The sequence below is a fragment of the Mixophyes fleayi genome, chromosome 1, assembly GCF_038048845.1.
Source record: "Mixophyes fleayi isolate aMixFle1 chromosome 1, aMixFle1.hap1, whole genome shotgun sequence".
NCBI classification, from domain to species: domain Eukaryota; kingdom Metazoa; phylum Chordata; class Amphibia; order Anura; family Limnodynastidae; genus Mixophyes; species Mixophyes fleayi.
The window spans coordinates 363,486,256-363,509,516 of record NC_134402.1 but is presented as its reverse complement, the minus strand read 5'-3'; the positions used below and the strand labels follow the sequence as shown (position 1 = coordinate 363,509,516).

At 39.8% G+C, this 23,261-nt stretch overlaps 2 protein-coding genes across 3 annotated transcripts in view; one reads left to right on the top strand and one right to left on the bottom strand.

Annotated features, from left to right (window-relative positions):
- Positions 1-23,261, top strand: part of KSR2 (kinase suppressor of ras 2) — a 388,289-nt gene that overhangs the window by 117,796 nt on the left and 247,232 nt on the right. The gene's annotated exons all lie outside the window — the stretch shown is intronic.
- LOC142096404 (uncharacterized) lies at positions 19,403-21,941 on the bottom strand. Its single transcript, XM_075178526.1, has 3 exons — positions 20,930-21,941; positions 20,641-20,724; positions 19,403-20,048 (listed from the first exon to the last, which is right to left on the bottom strand). Exons 1-3 carry the CDS (start codon positions 21,432-21,434, stop codon positions 19,420-19,422), a joined length of 1,218 nt encoding a protein of 405 aa, XP_075034627.1. The 5' UTR covers positions 21,435-21,941; the 3' UTR covers positions 19,403-19,419.

Genomic DNA, 23,261 nt, shown 5'->3' with positions numbered 1-23,261 from the left:
AGCTTTTATGAAGCATTGGCATTCAGGTATGGGTCACATATCTTTAAGAGACTGAGATGAAGGAGGAGCGGGGTCCTGGTTCCCGGCCTATGGTGATGACCAGCGGTTTTGGACATTCAATAGCACATAGCAAACAGGTGGCAGAGCGGAACGTGAGTTGTCTTATAAACTCAGCTCCTACATCTGGTGAGCCTCAGACCCTATATTTACCCATAACCAGATCCAAAGGTTGCCAGTTTATTGAGTGTGAATCACCAATATCTCACTCCTAGTATGGTCTTAACAATTTCCTTGTACCAGACCCTCAACTATACTCTAGCCACAAGCTTTGCTCTCCCCTTGTGTTCACCTTTACAGATACTTGGGGACACTTGGTGATTAACTTTTGTTGTACCTAAACACCTACCTTACCTGTTCCTGTGTACCAGACCTTTGGCTTTCATCTTGACTTGGCTTTCACGTTTACTATGGCTTTTGATGTTAGCCTGATCCTCTCATGTACCCTTGGTTATGATCTTAACAACAAGTTACATTAATCTCTGGGATATCATCTTGACTACATAAACAAATCATTTTAATCTATATATAAAGTATGGAACTGTGACCTTGATCTTATATAGTGAATTGTGGCCTGAACATTGAGCAGCTTCCTACTGTTGTCCTTCTCCAGAGTGTTGCCTACCTTTCACTAAGACTGTCATGTGGGCATTGATCATTTTTAAATTAAGTACTAGTTACTGTATTATTGTGGCCACTAGCCACTAGGAGCCAACCTCCAAGTGACAAACTGCTCAAGTACAATTTTATTGCACAGTGATCTAGAAAAGAGAAAAACTGTACAAGAGTAAATACATATCATAGTTTTCAGAGTGATTATGTCTATCTTGACTAGATAACATAAATCAACATACTCTAGGGGTATTAAAGTTTCAGAAGTTTTCATAATTGTACGTTGCAATTTTTCACCTCCCTGTGGACTTCAGGGATAGAATCAGGGAGGTATATTTTCAAATGTATAAAGTGCTGCACTTAATTGCTCCATTTATACATGACAGGAAATAATAGAATGAAGGTTGGATTCCAACTTGTAATGTAGGATTTCGGGACAACAGGGAGATTGTAACTGTTCCATGGATTTAATGCACGCTGGTGCTAGCATCTACACCCCCACAATGATGTTATTGCAGGAAGTGTGGTCACACATTGTACAAGCAGCATGAGAGTCCCAACAAGGAGATTCTTTTGCTCATGTGCGAGAATCATGCAACAACACACAAATAGGCTGTTGACTGTACTGCAAGTGGGTGGGGAGACATAAAATGTGTATATAAAGTTGGGAATGAGGCAGATCCTAGCTCAACTCTAAAGCGCAGTGCTAAAATAGAGTCGCGTTGACTTGGTTGCTAAATGCACAAGCAGTCAGTATTTTTCCTTCATGCAAAAAATGTAATTTGCACCTCTTACATCACAACGTGGTTATGCTAATTTGCACCCCTGGGCAAGGTTTGCCCCTAACTCTAAATTATTTAATATAAACAATCAACTACCATGATTATAGTCACATTTCAAATTATTATATCTTACAGATATCTTCATCTTATTTCTCACAGTACATAAGCACTCTGTTCTAAACATCCACCCAGGCTTCACTCATAAATTCCTTCCTGCCCATCCTCTTTGCATTATTCCTCAATTCTCGCTCGCCAACCCATATATACTTTATTCATCACACTTCTGCCCGGCGGTAATCCTTCATTGATATCACTTCCTCCCATGCCCATATACATATGGTTCATAATTTTCTCCCATGCCCATATACATCCATTCAGCACTTCCTTCCTAAATGCACTCAGTTCCTCCTAGTCCATATACCGTCCATTTTTCCCTTCCTCCCTTCCTATAGTAACAATTCATCACTTCCTCCCAATCCCAATGCACTCCATTCATCAGTTCCTCCCAATCCCAATGCACTCTATTCATTTGTTCCTCCCAGTCCATGTACCTTCCATTTCTCACTTCCTCCTTTCCTATAGAAACAATTCATCACTTCCTCCCAATCTGTCAGGAACCCCCACAGCCAACAACACAAAACCCGGAGTCTGCTCAGAAGTCTGGTTTTCACTGGAGCCCCTAATGGTGAGGACAGACTTGGCCGCAGACAGCTGAGGGTCGTGAATTGCGCGTGGACTGGGGAGAACCCAGCGATAGCAGATGGGAGAGATAGCAGAGTGAGGTCAGGCAAGGGTCAAGGCCTGCAGCAAACAGAATGTCCAGGACACGAACCAGAGTCAGAGGTCACAGGCAATCAGCAGTGTAGAAATCCAGGCAAAGAGGTCAAAAGGGCACAGGCAATCAAAACGGAGTCAGGAATCAGGCGGAAGGTCAGCAACGAAGAATCAATCCAAAAAGGTACAGCAACCAGGAACACAAGCAGGCTAGACAGCAGAAGCAGGAACTATAACCGGCAGTAAGGGCTTGTCCCTTCCTGCCTAATAAACGAGCCTGAGCCAATGAACGGTGCCCTGCACAGCAGGGAATACTTAGCCCAGCTGGTTATAATTAAATGAGGAATGCGCATGCGCCCGGCTGCCCTAGATGCTGGGACGCGGCGCAGGAGGCAGAGAGCGTCCCGACCGTTGCCTAGGCGACGGCCGGGTTCTGGAGGAAATGACGTCCCGGTCGTCATAGCGACGGCCGGGACGCCTAGCCATACCTGGAAGTGAGTCGCGGCGGTGTCCAGAGCCGCCACGGCTCGTAACACAATCCCAATGCACTCCATTCATCAGTTCCTCCCAATCCCAATGCACTCCATTCATCAGTTCCTCCCTGTCCATATACATTCCATTTCTGCCTTCCTCCTTTCCTATAGTAACAATTCATCACTTCCTCCCAATCCCAATGCACTCCATTCATCAGTTGCTCCCAGTCCATATACATTCCATTTCTCACTTCCTCCCATCCTATAGAAACAATTCATCCGTTGCTCCCAGTCCATATACATTCCATGTCTCACTTACTCCCTTCCTATAGTAACAATTCATCAGTTGCTCCCAGTCCATATACATTCCATTTCTCACTTCCTCCCTTCCTATAGAAACAATTCATCAGTTGCTCCCAGTCCATATACATTCATTTCTCACTTCCTTTCATCCCATATACACAATTCCATAGTTCCTTCCAGTCCATATACATTCCATTTCTCAGTTCTTCCCATTCCATATACACAATTCATCAGTTCCTCACATTCCTTATACATTTCATTTCTCACTTTTCCCATCTCATATACACAATTCATCACTCCCTCCCAATCCCAATACACTCCATTTACTTCTTCTATGTCCATATACAGTACACTACATTCATCACTTCCTCCCAGCCCATATGCACTCTATTTATGATTTCCTCTCAGCTGATGTACACTCCGCTCATCACTCATTCCCAGACCCACACACTCCATTCATCACATCTTTCCATTTCCCGCAGAAGCCGACTTTTCTTTATTTTTTATGCAGTATAGCTATCATTATCCTCTTACAAGTGCAGTCAGGGTTAAACTCTAATGGGGTAACTCTATACTTTTATGATAGGAGGGGGAGATATAATTTCAGACTGAATTAGCTGGAGAGTGGGAGGACACAATATTCATAAAACATGATTTAAACTCCTTAATCTCAAGCACCGACTGATAGCATCCATATATCCAAATCATTCAGCTAAAGCTTAATTATAGTGTAAGAATATTATAAGTGATAAGCTGCATTTCTACTCCTTCCATCCCCATCACTCCAAACCATTCTAGTGAAGAAATAGCAAGGGAAATTAAGCGAAGGTAATTAATGCTTCAGTAAATAGAGATGAATTAAAAAGGTTAACATTGTACCCAAGACTAGCTTATTAGGATAAATCTTTGATTCTCTATGGAGCAGCCCTAGCATTTATAAGACGGGTAAAATGTGGCTTAAACACAAAATTCAGCATTATAAATCGAGCTTTACTAATTAAAAATAATTTGATGTCACTTTTAGCAAATTAATTTTAGTATCAGTTTCCCACACTTGTTTCTAAATTATACATTATATAATATATTTTGCAGTTTTTAAGTTTGACATTGTGGGCTCATTTAGAGTTCGGAGTGAAACCAGCCAGAAGGCGCAGAATTGCACCTTGGAAAAACCATATTGTGGATGGGGGGGGGGGGGGGGGGATTTGCGAGTAGGAACGTCCTAAATCAACTCTAAATTGCAATACTAAAATAAAGCTGCCTAGCATTGGTGTACTACATGCAATAGATGTCAATGGTGTTGCATGTAAAAAAGTGCGTTTGTTCAATTTGCATCACAATGTGGTTGTTGAGTTTTTTACGCTCTTTAGCTGGATTTGCTCTAAAACTAGGCCATTAAGTTACTGCACTACAGATTTATATAAAACAAGGTCTGTTTCATATAGTGAAACTAAAACTTCATCATCAGCAGCTATTTATAATGCGCTGTACAGAGAACTCACTCATATCAGTCCCTGCCCCATCGGAGCTTACAGTCTAAAGTCACACAGACACACACACACACACACACACACACACACACACATACACATATATATCCATATTGTACGCTGAACATGTGCCTGGTGATGGGTACAAGGTGAGGGTTGCATTTCATGCTTATTATAAACAATTTGTTTTTGCATACTGCTCCTTTGTAGGGTCCTATAACCTGGAGCATTACTGCAGTATTCAGAAGCTTGTTATCTGTGCTCCAGCATTGTGACTTATCAGCTCATCTGGGGAACCAGCACTCAGTGAAGGGGGCAAATGACATGGAGCTGGGAGGAGCTGTTGGGCATTTGCTCAGTTATTGTGTGGAGATGCCCAGGGCAACACAAACTTTACTTCTCATCCTGGCTCAGTAATGTACCCATTCATTTACAATACATCATGTTGTAGAAATATTATTCAATAAAAGCAACATGGTATCTAGAGTAAATGACAGCACAATGACAATAGTAAAAGCTATTACTAACTTTCATTTATATGGCCCCAATATACTGTATTAAGCAACATTTTACAGAGATTGTTTATTCATTCACATATCTGCCCCAGTAGAGCTTACAAATAATTTCTATACCACACACACTAGGGTTAATTCTGACAGATAGTTAACTCACTTATATATTTTTGGGAGAGAACTGGAGCAAACGTGGGGAGAACATGTTATACACATATAAGACCTGATGCAGAGTGGAGCGTAAACAGCGATTAGAGAAAGTACGCGTACAGTGAGCGTATATCTGTGGGCCATGCAGAGTTGGTATCACTCGATAACAGCCGCAAGATACGCCAGGTATATGTCACATAATGTCGTGCCTATTGTGCGACCGGAAGGAGATTTGAAACAATACGTACTGCTTTGCAGTGATCTTTTGTATGATACACATCTCACATGCATCATCTTATCTTACTAGGATTTCCTTGTGCTGCTATTCTGCACCATCTATTCCCTTAAGCCTGTATTCAGCTGCTGTATAGCTTTTTTTTGGGTCATTTCATTTGTACACTTGTTGATTAGGAGAATTATGTAGCTTCTTAATGAAGAACATAGTTATGTTTTAATTGTTATGTAATTTTTCATAGTTTTGCCCTTTGTTAATGTTATGTGACATTCCCATGCTCTAAATATAAATGTGCATATTAAGACCTTATTAACTACATGCATAACCTACTGTCACTGCAACTTTCAAATCCTTATCAATATTTTATTTCAAATAAGTTACACATACATACATACATACATACATACATACAAACAAACAAACCCAAATACAATGTTTATAAGGTATTGATTGGATCTACATACAAAACAATATATATTCGAACCTGCAGAAACATTTTAATGAAATCATAACATTGATTATACTTATTATACAACATGAAAGAATTTCAGCATCATAATGGAGTATTGCACTATTCATAAAACGAAAGCTAGAATTTACAATAAAAATAAAAATTAGCCGCACATAGTTATGTGTTGACATATGTACATTTGTGACAATTGCACATTTAAGCATATTTAATTGTTTAAGTATTCACAAAAATAATGCAAATATAATTTCCATGAATTTAAAATACATGTACATTTTATTTTACTCAGAAGCGTTGCATTCGGTCACTGTATATTGAAATAAAATACTTTCACATACCTCTAACCCAGTGGGCCACAAGCTTTGAACTTTGACCCACATTCAAGCTGTCAATCAGCAACATATTCTAAATCAGCTACTTGCGTTCAGCTCTGCATGACCCCCATAGTGCCCTGGTCAGAATACAATCCATTGCTAATACCATTGTGCCACTGACCATGTAGAGTGTTATTCATTAACCATTATAAGTAACCCCTACATCTAAAACACACAGGGTAACTATTTTTAATATCTACTCAACATTTATTTAAATTACCAAAACACCAATTGATATAGAGTCAGGGTCCAATGAAACTGTCAAGAATATGGCAGAACTCCAGCGTTGTGAACCGTGCTAACACAGGTAGTAATCAGCAAAACATAAGCAATAAATGAACAGAAACAGAAGAACAGTCATAAGAGCAGCAGAAGCAATACTGATCAACAGAAAAATAAATAAGAATACCAGTCACTCTTGGAGACAAAACAGTAAAGTTACATCAGCAATCCCATGATAAAATCAGGTGTGTTTTTTTTAACATAAATCAATGTTGTAAAAATTGGTATATTGATAAATGGTAATTACAGTTTTCCTTGGTTTATTTCTTTATGCTTCATTTATAAACATTCACAGTCCCCAGTGTCATGTGACTACCATGGCAACCACAGTCACATGACACATGATGTTGAGAGGGGAGAGGCTTTGGAACATCACTCTGAGCTCTGTAAAATCCTCCCCCTTTTCCTTGAAAGTCTGAGTTTGTGTGCATGACTGTAAGCCATATGTGTCTACCCTCCAGGGAGATTTTGAAAAGGAAATAATGATTTGTAGGAGGACAGTTAAGAAAATGTACTTGCAGATGCATCATCATCAACATTCATCATCAACATTTATTTATATAGCGCCAGCAAATTCCGTAGCAAACTCCGTAGCATTTTACAATTGGAAACAAACATTAATAAAACAATGCTTGGTAATACATACAGACAGAGAGGTAAGAGAACTCTGCTCGCAAGCTTACAATCTATAGGACAAATCATACTTAACTTGCTATTCAAAATAAAAAATATTCTATGTGGGATTGATGGTTTAAGTATGAGGGAGATGCTAGGGTGGAACATCAGGTGGGCAGGGTAGTCAGGCAGATATAAAGGGATGGAGTACAGAGAAAGTACAATCCAGGAATCACGCTGAAAGGTACTAAAAGTCCTTCAGGTTAGGCTGCAAAACCAGGAACCAGGTTACTGGCAGTACAGAGTGGAGGCCATGGGCAATGCTCATATAGAAGGAAGGCCAAGTCTTGACTAGAAGGCACAGAAATCATCCGTCATTGACATCTGCAAACCTGAGCACATAAAGCAGCTGATGGGAAACAAGTGGAGTAATCAACAATAAGTGGATGAGGATAAAAGGGAATTTCTAAGAGTTGTTGACATCTACTGGTGACACCAATGAACTGCTTACGTCCAAGAAAGTACTTGAATGCTGTGCCACCATCAGGTAAATATGCAGTACTACTTAAGTTCACTACAGTAAGGTTGGAGTACTTCTAGAGATGAATTTCTTGTTTGTCTTATGACTAATTTAGAACGGTTAGAAAGGGCATAATTTAGTGCAGATTCAATTCAGAAAATAAACGCGTGAGGTGCCTCCGGGGCGGCCACAAGACACCTTGCGCTGATATTTTCTCACAGAAGTAACACTGATTTCTGCTAGCACCCCATAGTAGTAGCAATGGTAGTAAAGCCTGGCTACAGTGTTCTGAGGGAACATCGCAGCCAATTAAATCTGCCCCTTTGAGCTCTATATAAAAAAAAACATGTCACAGATTCATATAAAACAAAGATACGTACATTTTCCCGGCACCTTAGTAATGCAGATGCAGTAGTCTTTAATGCAGCATTTACCAGTTAGACTGTTATCAACATTTTCCATTTTGATGTGAATTGGGTCTAGTTGTGACACATTTATAATGTAAAAAAATGAATCCACAAAGCTCTACAATACAGTCCAGGATTATAATGAATTACTAAAGCACAGGTGAAAAGGACGTTTGTTTGAATATGAGATGAACGCTATATTTCTGTAGTTGAGCTGCCGATGTCTTGATATGTTGCAGATCTGGACTTACCTGGTCATATTTTTGTTTATAAAGTTGTATTACCTCATGTGTCAATTCCATGATATTAACATCTACAATGAAGTAATGCCTAGCAGCACTAAGATTGTAATATTTGGATTCAGCAGGTATTATGCCAGCGTATCCACTGTGAGGCAGCAACTGAGCATACTGTCTTTGAACTTCATGCAGGATTAATGTGCTATGGTCTCTCAGAAGTACAGCCAGAGACTTGGGAGCTAATGGCCTGTGACTGGGGAGTGATGAGTAATTAGCCATTTCAAGTGGAGAGAAAAATATGGTCTGCCATTACAGATTTGTCAATGGAGTATTTAGCTAAGGCTTGGCAAATTCTAAATGCACAAAGGAAAGAGAGAAGGATGATGTGGCTGTAAAGAGCAAGACATTCTGGATTCTTTATTTGGCTATGTGCTGCTCGTTGAAAGACAAGATTGAGTGTACCTGTTACCTTCTAGTACATAAAGCATCTTGTTACTTACTCCATCATCTTTTATTTCACGCATATTCCTTTAGTAAGTTGCCAAACACAAAAAGTTCCAAATGAAAGTTTGTTGCTGTGAATATGAAAGGGGGTTATGGTGCTTTTAATTACTCGCTTTCTTGTAACATTTATTAGCATAATGCATTACACATGTCACAACACCCTTTGTTTAGAAATTGACCTAATTTTTCCAGGCAACAGATGTGACATTTTATTTGGATCCAATACATACTAGTAAATACATCTTTTTATTTTGAATTTATTTTAGACAGTCTGACGAACATAATTTATAGACAAATACCTTTATCTCACCAGAACATTCACCCTACTCACTGAGTATTCTAAACCCCCACACTCTCAGTATTCTGGCATTTCTAATAGTATAAGTCTATAAAGGTCAGATATATAAAGCTGGGGAAAGATCAGCTAGAGGTAGGTTATTTTACTTGATTAATTGCGCTCTACGTCGTAGGCCTAAAATTAATAACATATATGTTGTAAACCACTCTAGGATACAGATCTAGTAGAGCACTGAAATCTTCAATGAAACTTTCATTTTTATAAAGACCCAAACAGGAGGGAGATGTTTTCCAGGTGAATGTGTCAAACATCCTAGTTAAGTGCAGACACTCTTGCTGTAATGATTTATATGGCTGGTAGGCCAGTCTAACAGAACTCCACCAATGATTCCATCTCCCGCATGCTTCTTTTCTATGACCAAAGTCACTAGAGAGAACCCAGAACCCAGCGCGGTGATACAACAGGGCGCGCATACGGACACCCTGAGCACCGCAAACATTGGTGCGAACCCATTGTATAACATCGTGGGCAGCACGGTGACTTAATGGTTAGCATTTCTGCCTCAGCACTGGGGTCATGAGTTCGATTTCCGACCATGGCCTTATCTGTGTGGAGTTCTCCCCGTGTTTGCGTGGGTTTCCTCCGGGTGCTCTGGTTTCCTCACACAAACCAAAAACATATTAGTAGGTTAATTGGCTGCTATCAAAAATTATCCCTAGTCTGTCTGTGTGTATGTTAGGGAATTTAGACTGTAAGCTCTACTGGCGCAGGGCGTGATGAGAGTGTGTTCTCTGTACAGTGCTGTGCAATTAGTGGCACTATATAAATAAATAAATGATGATGATGATAATATAATAAAGTGAAAACCCAACATTACTTCAATACAATAATACAGAATTGTTTAGTAAACCAATCCTAACGTTAAAATGTGAATTGCATTAATATATTGCATAAGCATAGGGCCACCATATCAACCAAAAATCAAAGTACCATTCATCCACAATAACATCATCCAGCCACATTGGCCTTATTTCTATTGCCACAGGCAATTTCATAATATAATAGTACTCTGTTGGTAAATGTCACATATTTCACAGGAATTACCACTGACTGGTGTTGACGCTACTAAACTGGGAGGCGCTGAGTCTAACGCACCCCCGGTGTTCACCAGGGACCCCCGCAAGGAAGTATGGACTTCGCTGCATGAGGTGCGCAGGTCGCGGTTCTCCCAGATAGTCACCTGTGCAGCGAGAAAAGCGTAGTCAGACAGGCCGGATCGGAACCAAGGAAGAGCAGTACCACGGAGATAGGCAAGAGAATAGTAAGGAACGGTCCAAGGGTCAAAATCCAGTACAGGCAGCAAGGTACAGAGGGTAATCCGGAAGAAGAGTCAAGACAAACCAAGTTTCAGTAATCAGTAGTCAATCAATGAACACAGGGAAGCTAGAGAGGTGAGAACCAATACTCTGGCACCCTAATGGTGCCAGAGTGAGGTTTAAACACCCTGGGAATGGAAGTAGTGGAGAGAGAGGGTTTCCGGTGATCAGACACAGCTGATTGTCGGCCGCCGTCCCGTTGCTGGGGCAACGGATGCGGCGTACTGCGCATGCGCGCACCGTGGGGTCAGGTGGGGGGAAGAATGTCCTGTTGCTAGGCAACGGGACGGGAGAGGCGCACACAAGGCGTCCATCTCTGGCACCTATGTGGGGTGCGGAGGCGGCGCCTGACAATAAAGTACTGCCCCTCTAACACCATACTGATAATACCATCACATTATCAGAAGCACAGCAATGCGGCATCACCATACACCTTGACATCGGATGTGGCTGTATTGTCCATCATCATACACAAAGGCCAACCTCACTATACTATTTCTTTTTTTAAAAAAATTACTAGATTGAAATAGATTGATCGAGCATAGTAATGAAAATACAGTGACCTAGTGTGAGGGTGCAGCAGGAGGCCAGCCATCTAGCTGTTAAGTCCAGCAGTGTAAAGCTTTTTGATTGGCTCTTAAATTATGAGAACGCCCTTTAATAATGTTCCCAATGTACACCAGAGCCACCGATCACCCATTTAATATTTGTCCGTGGTCAAAGGTAATATTAACCCCCTGTAACCACATGTACAAAGCCAGGCAAAACATCTGCACACTTGATGTGCCAGGCAAGCCCTAATACTGCTTCCACCTCTGCTCTATTGCTCAGGCCATTTTCACCAGATCTTTCCATGGGCTACAGTGTGTTGACCAGGAAGCATATTTATAACTGATTCTGTAGTTAGTGCACACAGTGTTCAGGGCTGGTGCTATGTTAATAAGAGAGAGGAAGGTCATAAAATATTGTAGTAGCGTTAGACCTTAATGTTATTTAAATTCTGAAATACTCCTGTCTGACTAACAAGAACTGTAGCTCCCTCAATTCAAGATGAGAGGGAAGGGATGGAGGAGGAGGTGGGGAAGCAGCTAATGTGGGGGGCCTCACTTAGACCCTGAATTGAATTGGGGCCAGGACAATTATTATACCTATATCACAGCATTATGTCTCTCCTAAACAATCAGTCTATATAATAAAAATCTAAATGATGACACCTACACTTGGCTGAATAGCTTTGACAGATCACCTGTAAACACATGTACCAAGCCAAACAAAACATCAGCAGACCCGACGTGCCAGGTGAAGCCTAAAACCTTTCCACATGTGCTCTGCAGCACCTTTCCTAGTGGCTTGTGGATCCCAAACTGGGCTCAAGACTTAGCCAGATGTCAATGGTTGCCACATAAACTGGAATCAAAGCTATCACAATGACATAGAACAGCCAGCTAAGTAGAATTAGCAGCAGTCCAATCCCTGACAAAGGGCATGACGGGGCCTAGAAAGGCAGCCCTGGTACTACCACCAGATTGGCTGCCTTTTCTGTGGTTCATTGACCCATTACCGGGCCTATACTCTAGTCAGAACAAAGACCCTCCTTCTCCTCATGTTATCCAAACCCATATATCTCCACTGTTTCATACTACTATTGCTTTAATCCTATCATGTAACCACTGTCTGGGCTTCAGCCCTACCTTGGGGTTCGCTTTTTGATACTTAGTAACTGCGAATTTCAAGTCTAATCCTCTGTTTTAATTAGATTGTTAATTTAAAAATAGAACACAATTCTTGCCAATGCTGTTTCCTATGCGTATCACTGTGAATTGTCACTCTAGTGTGTATTCCATCTTGGTGTTAATTCACTCTGCAGATAAAATCTACCTTGACATGTGAACATAAATATTTACATTCAAATTCAGAAATATTAATATTGAATGTGTGCAGCACGTTAGAATGAAAGGAATCCCAATTCCTGCAAGTGGGGCTGTATGTTCCTGCCTTTGATGCGTGACATTGTGACCCGAACAAGAAAAACACAAGAATATAAAGTAAAAACCTTCCAAAAGTGAAATATTTCCATCACTTGTTCCAGCTATTTAATTCTGTAGTTCACATATAATCTGCCAGCATTTTCAAATGAGGTTATTATTTTTAACGCATGCTGTAATTAGACTTTACAATTCATATATACATTTTTCATCCCATTGTGTTTTTAAATCTATATTTCTGATTACATTTCCTATTTGATTATACTTTTTCATGTTATGCAGTAATTGCTTATAGCCTTTAGATATCAATACTGCTACTGCTGTCTGGGATGAGAATTACTGTATGACTAATAGGTAATATCAGATTGTAATACAGCCCATCAAATAAACCATTTATAAACATGTTTAGTATTTAAGAGTGATGCATTTGCCAGCAGCAGAAGAGTGTTTGGTTTAATTAGCTGGGAGAACCCTATATTAACTGAGAGTATTATAAACACCATAGCTTACATTTCACACGATGTTAAGCAGTGGGTTGGAGGATCTACAACGTTCTACGTAGTAGGGGTATTACTAATTGTTAGTAGAGTCCTGGGTCCAGTCATCTGTTTGTCCTCTGCTCTTTCTTTGTTTGGCTAGGGGTGGATTAAAACTACCTTTGGTTTTGGGCAGTTCTCAAACTGCATCATTTTTTCATGGCTGATCAGCCATTACATTAACATACTTACAGTTCTGTAAATTCCCTCTCCACTTTTGAGTGGAAATTTTCATAAGAGAGCAATTTGAGACCATCATTATACTGCAAGCCTCATATATTTTGCAATATACAACAAGACCATCTCCTCAAAGCCTGTGGTTTGCCAACCGTCCGAGGTAACATACATTACATTTTTGCCTATTATTCCTTACATTTTCTCTTGTTTACCCATCCTATACCACACGGTATTCAGTGTAAGGGGTATGTAGCATTTGCACGCAGTGTGCACAATTGCAAATATTATATGTAATCATGGCTGCCCAAGGTTAGGTTTACAATGGAGAATTTTCTGACCAGTCTGTTATCTACAACAATTGTACCTACGACTGAAGGTCAGTCTGGTGATTCATGTGTACACACTGACATGATTTACCTTCAGACCTGTGCTCTTCATCTGATCCTCTAGTCGTTTAGAGAATAACAGCACAAGATGCATTCATTCATTCCTACCACACTGATTAACCGTCTTGTTATAACTATCCATATGTCATAACAAATTTTGTTAGCTTCTGTGACTCTGAAACAAAATATTCATCAGAACGAACAAATTATTCCATCTACAGCACTCTCTATATTTACTCACCAGGACATGTTCATTGCCGTTTCGGCTGAAAAGACCATGGGGTATATTTACTAAACTGCGGGTTTGAAAAAGTGGAGATGTTGCCTATAGCAACTATTAAAGTAATTCTATCGTTTTCAAATAAGCATTGCCCAAGCGATTGTGTTGTGTTTCCAAGGCACAAAGTAATTTATTTTAGCAGATGCAATAATTTAACAATTCAATACATGATTATAATACAGTACAGCCAATACTAAAAGATAAATACATACCGCTGCGTTCGCTTGCGCTAGCTGCGCTCCCACGGGTACCAGTAGACAGTATTTCACTCCAGAATACTGTGGTCAGAGAATGACTGAAGCCAGTTATATTATATACACTCAGTGTTACAGAGACTACAATGCAGATGACGTGGCTTGCTTCTATTGGTCCAAGTATCAGAAAGGTCCAGAGTGCTGCAGGTCATAGGCCAGTTCAAACCAAAATATCTAAAGGTGGGGGTCATCTATCCAGGGGTTGTGCTCTGACTTTTCCCGCCAAGGCTCCAGTTTCAACTAGTCTATTAGCATTTTATAGTCAGCATTACTTTAAGTATTTATTCCCTAACATCACTAACTAGAGTATGCAATGTGCGATCTCTTCGGCGAATAAACCGGACAACTGCTGATGAATAGGGAATTAATATGATACCAGACATGACACCTTTCGTATAACCTGAACCTTAAATAACACTAAAGTGTATATATAATCATAATATTTAAACTAATAATTAACTAAATACTATCTGCTCATAAATCACTGTATAACGGAACCAATATAAATATGAAATATATAAATAACTAAATGTTGTAGTGCGAGGGTGTGCATGCGTATTTTACCATGCGATCGCAGTATGTAGCATGGCATACTGAGTGCAATTGCACGAAAAATATACTTTCGTTCATCCAATTATAGGACTTCGACAGTAACCAGTCAGATTCTAGTTAGCATTTATTTAGTACATTTTACAAAGTGACAGCTAGAATCTGTAAACTCTATGGAGATCATGGTCGTGAGTGCATACACATTACATGATCGGAAGGTGATTGGAACGAGATTAAACAATATGACCAACCAAATAAAACAACAATCGGCACATTGGAACGATTGTCGTCCATCGTGTGATTATACACACTAACGCGATATCTGACCGATAACCTCCAGTGTGTACCTAGCCTTAGACTGTATAAACTTAAAACACTATTTAAAGTATCTGCCCAACTACAGATTATTTTAATTTATTTTCTTGTACACCCACATTTTAGTAAATACATTGCTTTTTATATTTGTACATTGTCCTGGTTTACAATATATGTGTTCCGTGAACCTCATGGCAGTAGTCATAGCTACCACACTTTTGCACTCACCACATACATTATAAAGGGGACATGATGTCTTTGGGGGGGTACATGAGTGGATGGCCACTAATTAATCATGTACCGCTGTCCCAGGTGACTAATTTCTCTCCTATTTTTTTTCTTTAACACAAATGCAACCGTGTTGTGGCCGTTATCCCCTTCTGGCTAGACATTGCTTTATTTGTAGTGGCTTTTACAATTGCAAAAAAGTAACTTTCTAACGAAGTAATATAATTATTATTATAGTTTATTTATATAACACCAATTACATTACACAGTGTTGTACAGACAATATATAATCATTCACATCAGTCCCTGTCCCATTGGAGATTACAGTCTATTTGCCTACCACACCCACACACATACTAGGGTCCACTTTGGTGAGCAGCCAGTTAACGTACCAGTAGGTTTTTGGACTGTGGGAGGAAGCCAAGGGATTTTGAAGAGGAACATACAAACTCCACACAGATAGGGCCATGGTTGGAATTGAACCCAAGAACCCAACAATGCTATCCACTTTGCCACCATGCTATTAGTTTCACAAGCATTGAATCACAATCATTTTCAATCCTGGATTCAAACTGAATGGATCTAATGTATTATTTAGCCCTTGAAATAAATAACTTTGTAGAGAAAAAAACGAAGAGATCTCACTATCTTCCTAATCTTTTTTTTCCTCATTTCTTAAACACTGATGAAGCTTGAAAGCCGTGAACGGTTTTACCTGCAAGTACGTTCCTGCCCACTTCCTTACTGATAACACTTCATTAAGCAACAGACAAATTATTTAGTGTGATTGAGATTAGATTTTTATAAAGAGTTTTCAGAATTTCTCTTTCTTTTGGATCAAACAAATGATGTGTAGTTGTTAATAAAAGAATGAAATAAAATTAAAGATAGTTTTCATTTTTAAGAGGCTGGGGGCTCTTATAGATTTAGAATCTGACAGGAAAAAAAGAATATTTTAATTTCCATTTTGTTTTGATAGCTACGTAAGTCCAGTCAAATGTTTATGCTGACCTTCTAAACTGTACAAAAAAAATGCCTGCTGGTTTCTGGGTCACTGACTCAGCAACAGTTGGTAGGAAAAAAGAAAAGGAGATCACTATTTGGATGACAGATGAATACTGTCAAGAAAGCTTTTTTGAGTGGCGTTTTAAGAACTAGAGGTGCTAGGTGAGAATACCTGCCAGCCAGCTTGTCATTCAGAATTACCATAACTACCCTGCACTGGCAATCAATACATGTTTGGCAAGAACTGGGGGCTTAAGTGAAACACACAAAAATAAACAACAAATGAACAAATTAAAAATTATTCAGCAATAAACATATTATTTTTACGTTTTTGAAAAAGCAATAAAAGCATTAAAAACAGTTGAAAATCAACACACTAGCGAGTCAGAAGTATTAATTTGCCATTTGCATAGAACAACACTAAACAAGCTATTTGAGGTTGAACATGTTTGAACCGACTTGAGCCTGGTCAAATTTGTTTAGCTTGCTTGTATGTAGCTTGTATCTTTTAATTGAATTGAACTACATAAAATTTGAGAATTTACAGCATACTTTAGAACCAATGCAACAAACTAGTTCAGGCACCACTTTGAAACAAGTTTGAGCATCTCTACTAAGCACTATAATACTGATAAGATCAATTATATAACACACATCATTTTTTTTAACTTACCAGTACCAATGAGCATTTCAGTCAAATGCTTCAGCAATAAGTAAAGAGGACACAGTATTTGGCACGACTGGTATATTTTAATGAAAAACTAGTCACAAAATTAGATGAAACATATTAAAAAGTATTGGTAAATAAATCTTAGATATATTATAGGAAAACAAGCATTATTAAATCCATTAGAGCAGGCACACATTTGGGTTGGCGAGATGTGCCAGTTGACCAGACACCCACCTGAGCTCCAATCACATGTTCTGCTGGCTTCTAGGAGCCTACCAGTTAGTGCCAGTATTAAGTATACAATAACTCATTGTCTACAGTCTAAGGGGCCTATTTATCAATGATTTTCAAGGATCTTTTTATAATTAATCTTAATTTATCGAATGCTGTCCAAGCTTTAACGGCATTAACCTAGTTATCAATGAATAGCTCCATCCCCAGAGATCTCTGTGGATTTTGAAACCGCAAAAATCTTATATATATATATATATATATATATATATATATATATATACAAGTTAACCCGTGCATGATACTCATGCATTCTAGTCAAATCAAGCTACTTAAGGTGTTAAAAACTCCCCACTGTCACTTCCACCAACCATTCCCAACTGTCACTTCTCCTTCAAGAAATATATAGGTCAGTGTATAACTCTGCCCAGCAGGTGGCGCTGCAGCTTGTTTTTTTTCCCACACACGCCACTAGGCATTTATATAGTAGATATATATATATATAGTAATAAAGTAGGTAACACCACAAAGCAATGAGGGAGAGTGTTTAAAAGGCCTTAATTTACATCATGTGTTTGTGATGTTTTTACTCATCAGCCGCTATAGCGGTTTCATTTTCAGAGCAATTTGCTACATTTTTTCCTGCAAATTATGGTTTCATAGTTTGAATACCATGCGTTCTAGGCTTTGCCTCCCAAAAGAGTAAATGAGCTCTGTGTTTTCAAAACACTTGTCCCTTGTACACAGTGGAGGCCACTATTTTGTGAGCTAAACCAATATTTACGGCAGAGCCTACCAATTCTAAACACTGACATCAATGAGTCATTCAATAAAAATATGCACAGCTGCCAACATTCTCAATTTGCACATAAGAAAATGTTAGGCTATATCTATCCATCCAGGTTATACCCCAGATTCAATTAATTTCTTATCTGATTTGTGTTGGTCACACCTGCAAAATATGGGGCACATTGCAGGTAGGAATGATAAACTGATTCCTACCAAATTCATTCTTACAATTGAGGGCTGGTCCCCACTGTAAGGGCACCAAGGACTTCAGATCGCAGAAACACAGAGTTATCAATCAGTACCAAGAAGCAGGAGCAAAAAGAATGGTCAGTAAATTTTCACAACTCGACCCCCATGAGTGCCAGGAAAAGAATAACCCCTGTCCAAACGTAGACTAGGAATAAACACACTAGGGGCTAGATTTACTATCAGGCGTGTTTGTAAAGCCGCCGACTTTCGGCGGGTTTGCCGGCGGTTTAGCCATCGCCGGATTTACTAACGCTAAACCCGCCATCCAAACGGCCAGAAATGATGTTTTCAAACCCGCCTCTGTATAAAGCGCCGTGACGGTTTCAACAATGCTCCACATACAAACAGCCGGATTTACTATTAGGGGGTTTATAAAGGCGCCGGAAAACCGCCATTCAAAAGACCAAAATGAAAGCGCTGCTTGTGAGCGGCGAGATTGTTCAAACAGTGTGCTGTTTGAGGTATTTGGTCAATCTGAACAGAAGGGAAAGGGCCATTTCATGTGCAAAGTTTGTCCCTTTGGGATTGTATATGTTAAAAGGCCAGTGTCTTGTAATGGCAGTGTAATTTGGGTTTCTTTTTCTCTTCTGTTTTCCCACGATGCAATTTTTTTACTAAGTTCAACATTTGTTTAATATTGCAACAAATCCCTTAACAGAGTGTAAAAGCAATTTTAACTGTACTCAATAAAGAATGGGTTTCTGGCTGATGACTCCTCTGCTGCATCCTCACACATCTGCACAGCACAAATTCAGGCACAAACCCACTAGTAGAGGTGTGTTATAGCGTACATTTGTACTTTGGTAAACCAGGTTCAGCTTACTAGAATAATCTGGTGGGGTGGTTATGTATGCACCTGAAAAGGGGTCTGATATTATCCTGGCTGGCTGTTTTATACATAATCTAGCATTACATCAATTTACCCCACCGATTAGTGCAGTACACACTGAAGCAGAAGGGGTCTGTGTCACATCTGGTGATGTGCAGAGCACAGAGGGCGGAAGGCAGATTAGAGTCCGTCTCATTACAAACTACTACACAATAGGAAAAACATTTATTTCTCTAAAATGTGTTTGATGTGAGTGCAATGTTTGTGACAGTCAGAGCGCAATGTGTAAATGATTTGAGTGCCTAGTTTTTTAAAACATCACTATACTCTTGTTTAATTAGCAGAAAATAAACACTGACACCATAGAAATTTAACTGCATTTATTGCAGTACAACACAATAAATAATAAAGGATAATGCTTATACAAAGTAAAAAAAGCATGAGGCAATAGTCATGTGTTAGCGCTAGCGACGCCTTTTTGCTTGCATATCGCTATGTTTTGCCCCACTCTGTCCTCTCCCTGGCCCACCCCTGGTGCGAGCACCTCTCCTTGGAGGAGTACTCTGTGCCGATCTGCTTGGCGTACTAGCGGTACTTGTGGTGGCCGAGGAAAAGGGTGCAGGCAAGCGGGCAATGAGTTCTTGCTGCAGTTGGCCTGCCAGCCGGGTCAGGTTCGCATTCCCCTCGCGAACGGAGGAATTTAATGCCTCCACAGCCCCAGTCATTTGGGCCATCTGCAGATTGGATTGCTCCCAGGCATTAGCCAGACGATTGATTGCAGCAGGAATTTGGCTATTTGTGCGGTGTATCCGCCTCAACTGGGCCGCAATTTGGGAAATGTTGTGAGTTTGGCTCTCCATGAAGACTGATTGCTGCTGCTGGAAAGCACCAATAGACTGCGCCATTTCACGGGCTGGGTCCATACTCTGAGGTGCCGGCTGCTGGTGTGCTGGGGCTTCAGCAGGGCCAGGTGCAACATCCTGGAAACCAGACACAGGGGCATCCACTGTTTCCAGGGTGATTATGGTTTGCTCATCTGGCTCAGGGGACATTTGGAGGGACTCCACCTGAGGTGCCTGGTATGAAGAGGGCCCTGTGTATGAAAATGACGGTAAGTATATAGGATACAATATGTTTGTATATTGCATTCTGAACACTTGATAGGAAAGAATAATCTTTACAAACTACAGATTGTTTCACAATTTTTGCATTAATGATTTATTGTCCTATGCTACCTGCTTAAGGATGCACATATTATCCTTTTAATACCCAGTATCATATGAACTATGTATGGTTGAGGGGGCTAAAAAAGCATAGTATTTGTAACCTACAAATATTGTGATTTATTACGCAATATCTGGCTAGACCGTGCCTTGGGGTACACAAATCCTATTTCAGTCCTCCCTCTGTGTAGTACATGCTGGGTATTTTGACTTAACTGCGTGTGTAAAAAAGTGAAGACGTTGCCTATAGCAACCAATCAGATTTGAGCTCTCTTTTTGTAGAATGCAATAAATAAAGTAAAGGTATATTCAGATTGGTTGCTCTAGCCAACATCTCAGTTTAGTAAATGTAGCCTAAGGTCGCATAGCACACCATATTTTAATAAAAAACATTTTGCCAGCAACATTTCCACAGAAAAACAATTAACTCCATTATTTAGCACAAAAACATAAATCACACACCTGCTTGCTCTTCTGTGGCCGAATCTCTGACTGAAGGTGGAGGTGTAGCTGTAGGAATGGGACTCAACTGTGGTCCAGGTGAATCTGGATGTATTAGAAAAAGCATACAATGTATTTGCAGCAAAAAGCCTTTTACAAATAATAAATCTTTGGAAGACATGTGTTTGCACATTAAAAAACAGTTATAAACAAAATTATTGCCCTTTACATACTGATTGAGTAAAAAAGACACTTTTACAATAAAAAAACATTTTCAATATTGTTAGCTTAAAAAGGACAAATCACTCACCAACTCCTTGGGCAAACGAGGGCGAATCTGTGTCTTGCACATTAATTCCCTCCACTATTTCACGGGGCATTATCTGCCGCAGCTCCTCCTCATAGCTGGTATATTCAACGCGAAGAGGGGGGCCACCACCCGTGCGTCTTGTGGACCTCCTTTCCTGGGCCATTTTTTCCTTCAACCTCCTCTTAATGTCCGAAAATCTCTTGCGGCAGTGCGCCACTGTCCTCTTTAGTGGGCCCACCGCGTTAACAGCGTCGCACACTCTCCCCCACAATTGGTGGCGCCGCCTTAGCGGAGTCCGGGCTGCCAGGTTCCCCAAGATCACCTCGTAGCAGGGAATGATATTGTGCACCAACACACAATTCTCATCATGTGAGAAGCGCACATTCCTCCCTGTCTTGGTCTTCCTGCTCTGTCCTGTCTCCTCAACCTCTCCCTCTCCCTCCTCTGACCCCTCAACCTCCATCTCCCTCTCCTCAGCCTCTGCTCCCCTCCTCTCTCTGGACATAATGACAAAGAAATGTCAAACACACAAAACACAGAAAGACTTACAAACACAAAGGACAAACTACACTAAGTACAGACACACTCTCCACACAATCACACACAAGTAACACAGACAAAGGACAAGTCAAATACAAAAAAGACAATACCGAAAATAAATGAGAAAATAAATGTACAAAACAGGAAAAAACCACAGGACTACTCACACTTCTCTCAGATACACAAAGCCACCAAACTCCAACTCACAAAAACTCTCAGCAAACAACTCTCCTCCAAACTCCTCTCACAAAACTCCTCAAACCCCTATCAAAGAAAAAGTGTCAGGCCAGTGGTTTATATAGGGCTTGTGATGTCAAATCTCCTGACTTTGAAAATAGCCAATAGTAACAGGCCATGAGCCAGGTGTAATTTTCAAAAAAACCGCCTTTACACGAAAGCGCCGTCATTTAAAGCAAAAGCGCCATGTTCTATTCAAAGCCGCCGGCGGCTTTGAGCATTACATCCCGCCGTTACATCGCCGGCGGCTTCAAATTGAAGCTGAAATGCGCCCATTAGTAAATCCGGCTGTTTCATATGCAAACACGCCGGAAAACCGCCGCGATGCATGGCGGTTTGAAGCCGCCATGCATCACGCCTGATAGTAAATCTAGCCCTAGGAATAAACCCAATGCTGCTTTTCTCCTAATTATATTCCTAATAAATACTATGGTAAAGGACTGTAAATGTTGCCACAATTTTGAGTACATTATCAATCTCTGCTCCACTAAATACACCACCTGTTACCCTTTGCAAATACTGCTAAAGGACAAATTGTATAATAGATGAGTCAATGTTTAATTCTTCTAGCTAAAGTATGTACATACAGTAGGTCTTTAAATTCCACGGTAAAGGTAGATGCTAGCCTCAACAGCCAAACTATGAAATGAATGCTTTAGATCATATTGACATTCCCATTATTCATCTGGAGGCTGCTTAGTTTCTCGAGGTGTTAAGACTCATTTGTAATAACCATATAAGCAATACCCTTTTCTTGCAAGACATTTGTGCCTGCCCGTTCTTTTGATCCATTCGCCATAATGTCATTCCTGATGAAGGTCACCTGTTTCTTTCTGCTTCTCCATTTAATTTTGATTACTAATGGTCTTTAGTTGCACTGTTCTGTAAAAATGTTTAATAACTATTGAATCATGTTTCATTAAGCAGAACTGCATTTTCCAATGCTCTGCGGCATCCAGAGGTGACATGAATTCTATAAAAGAAAGTTATAATATATAAGATGTTTTCAATTCACAGAACAGCTGTTTTTAAGGTAATATTTGCACACAAATGACACATAATACCTGTTTTAAATCTCCCCTAGAAGTGTCTTACTGAATCATTGTACAGACAGCTCATATCTAATATATACAGTATATGGGCACATGTAAATATATCTCTGTAAGTACAATTGTGCAATTTAGCTCAGTAATCTCAAAAGCTGTTATACCCCAAGAACTACTGCATCTTTGTGTTTGGGCTACATCTTTACATCTTTAGTTTTACTCAATTATGTACTTACAGTTTCTCTTCCACATATTGTATGTCAGACAGATTTCCTTCTGAGGCAGTTATATTTCAAGAGACTTATCGCTGAATACATCAGTGGGTACAGTATATCTTAATTCAGCGCTCATATGTTGGGCCAAGATTTATACTGTCATGGCACATCACCACAAGGGTCCCTCTGCATATATATATTGTGGGATAATAATTACTGATTATCAAATAATTTAGAAATGAATAATAGTTATGGGCAGAATCATGAAACAGTGTTTTTTTTTAAAGAATTGCC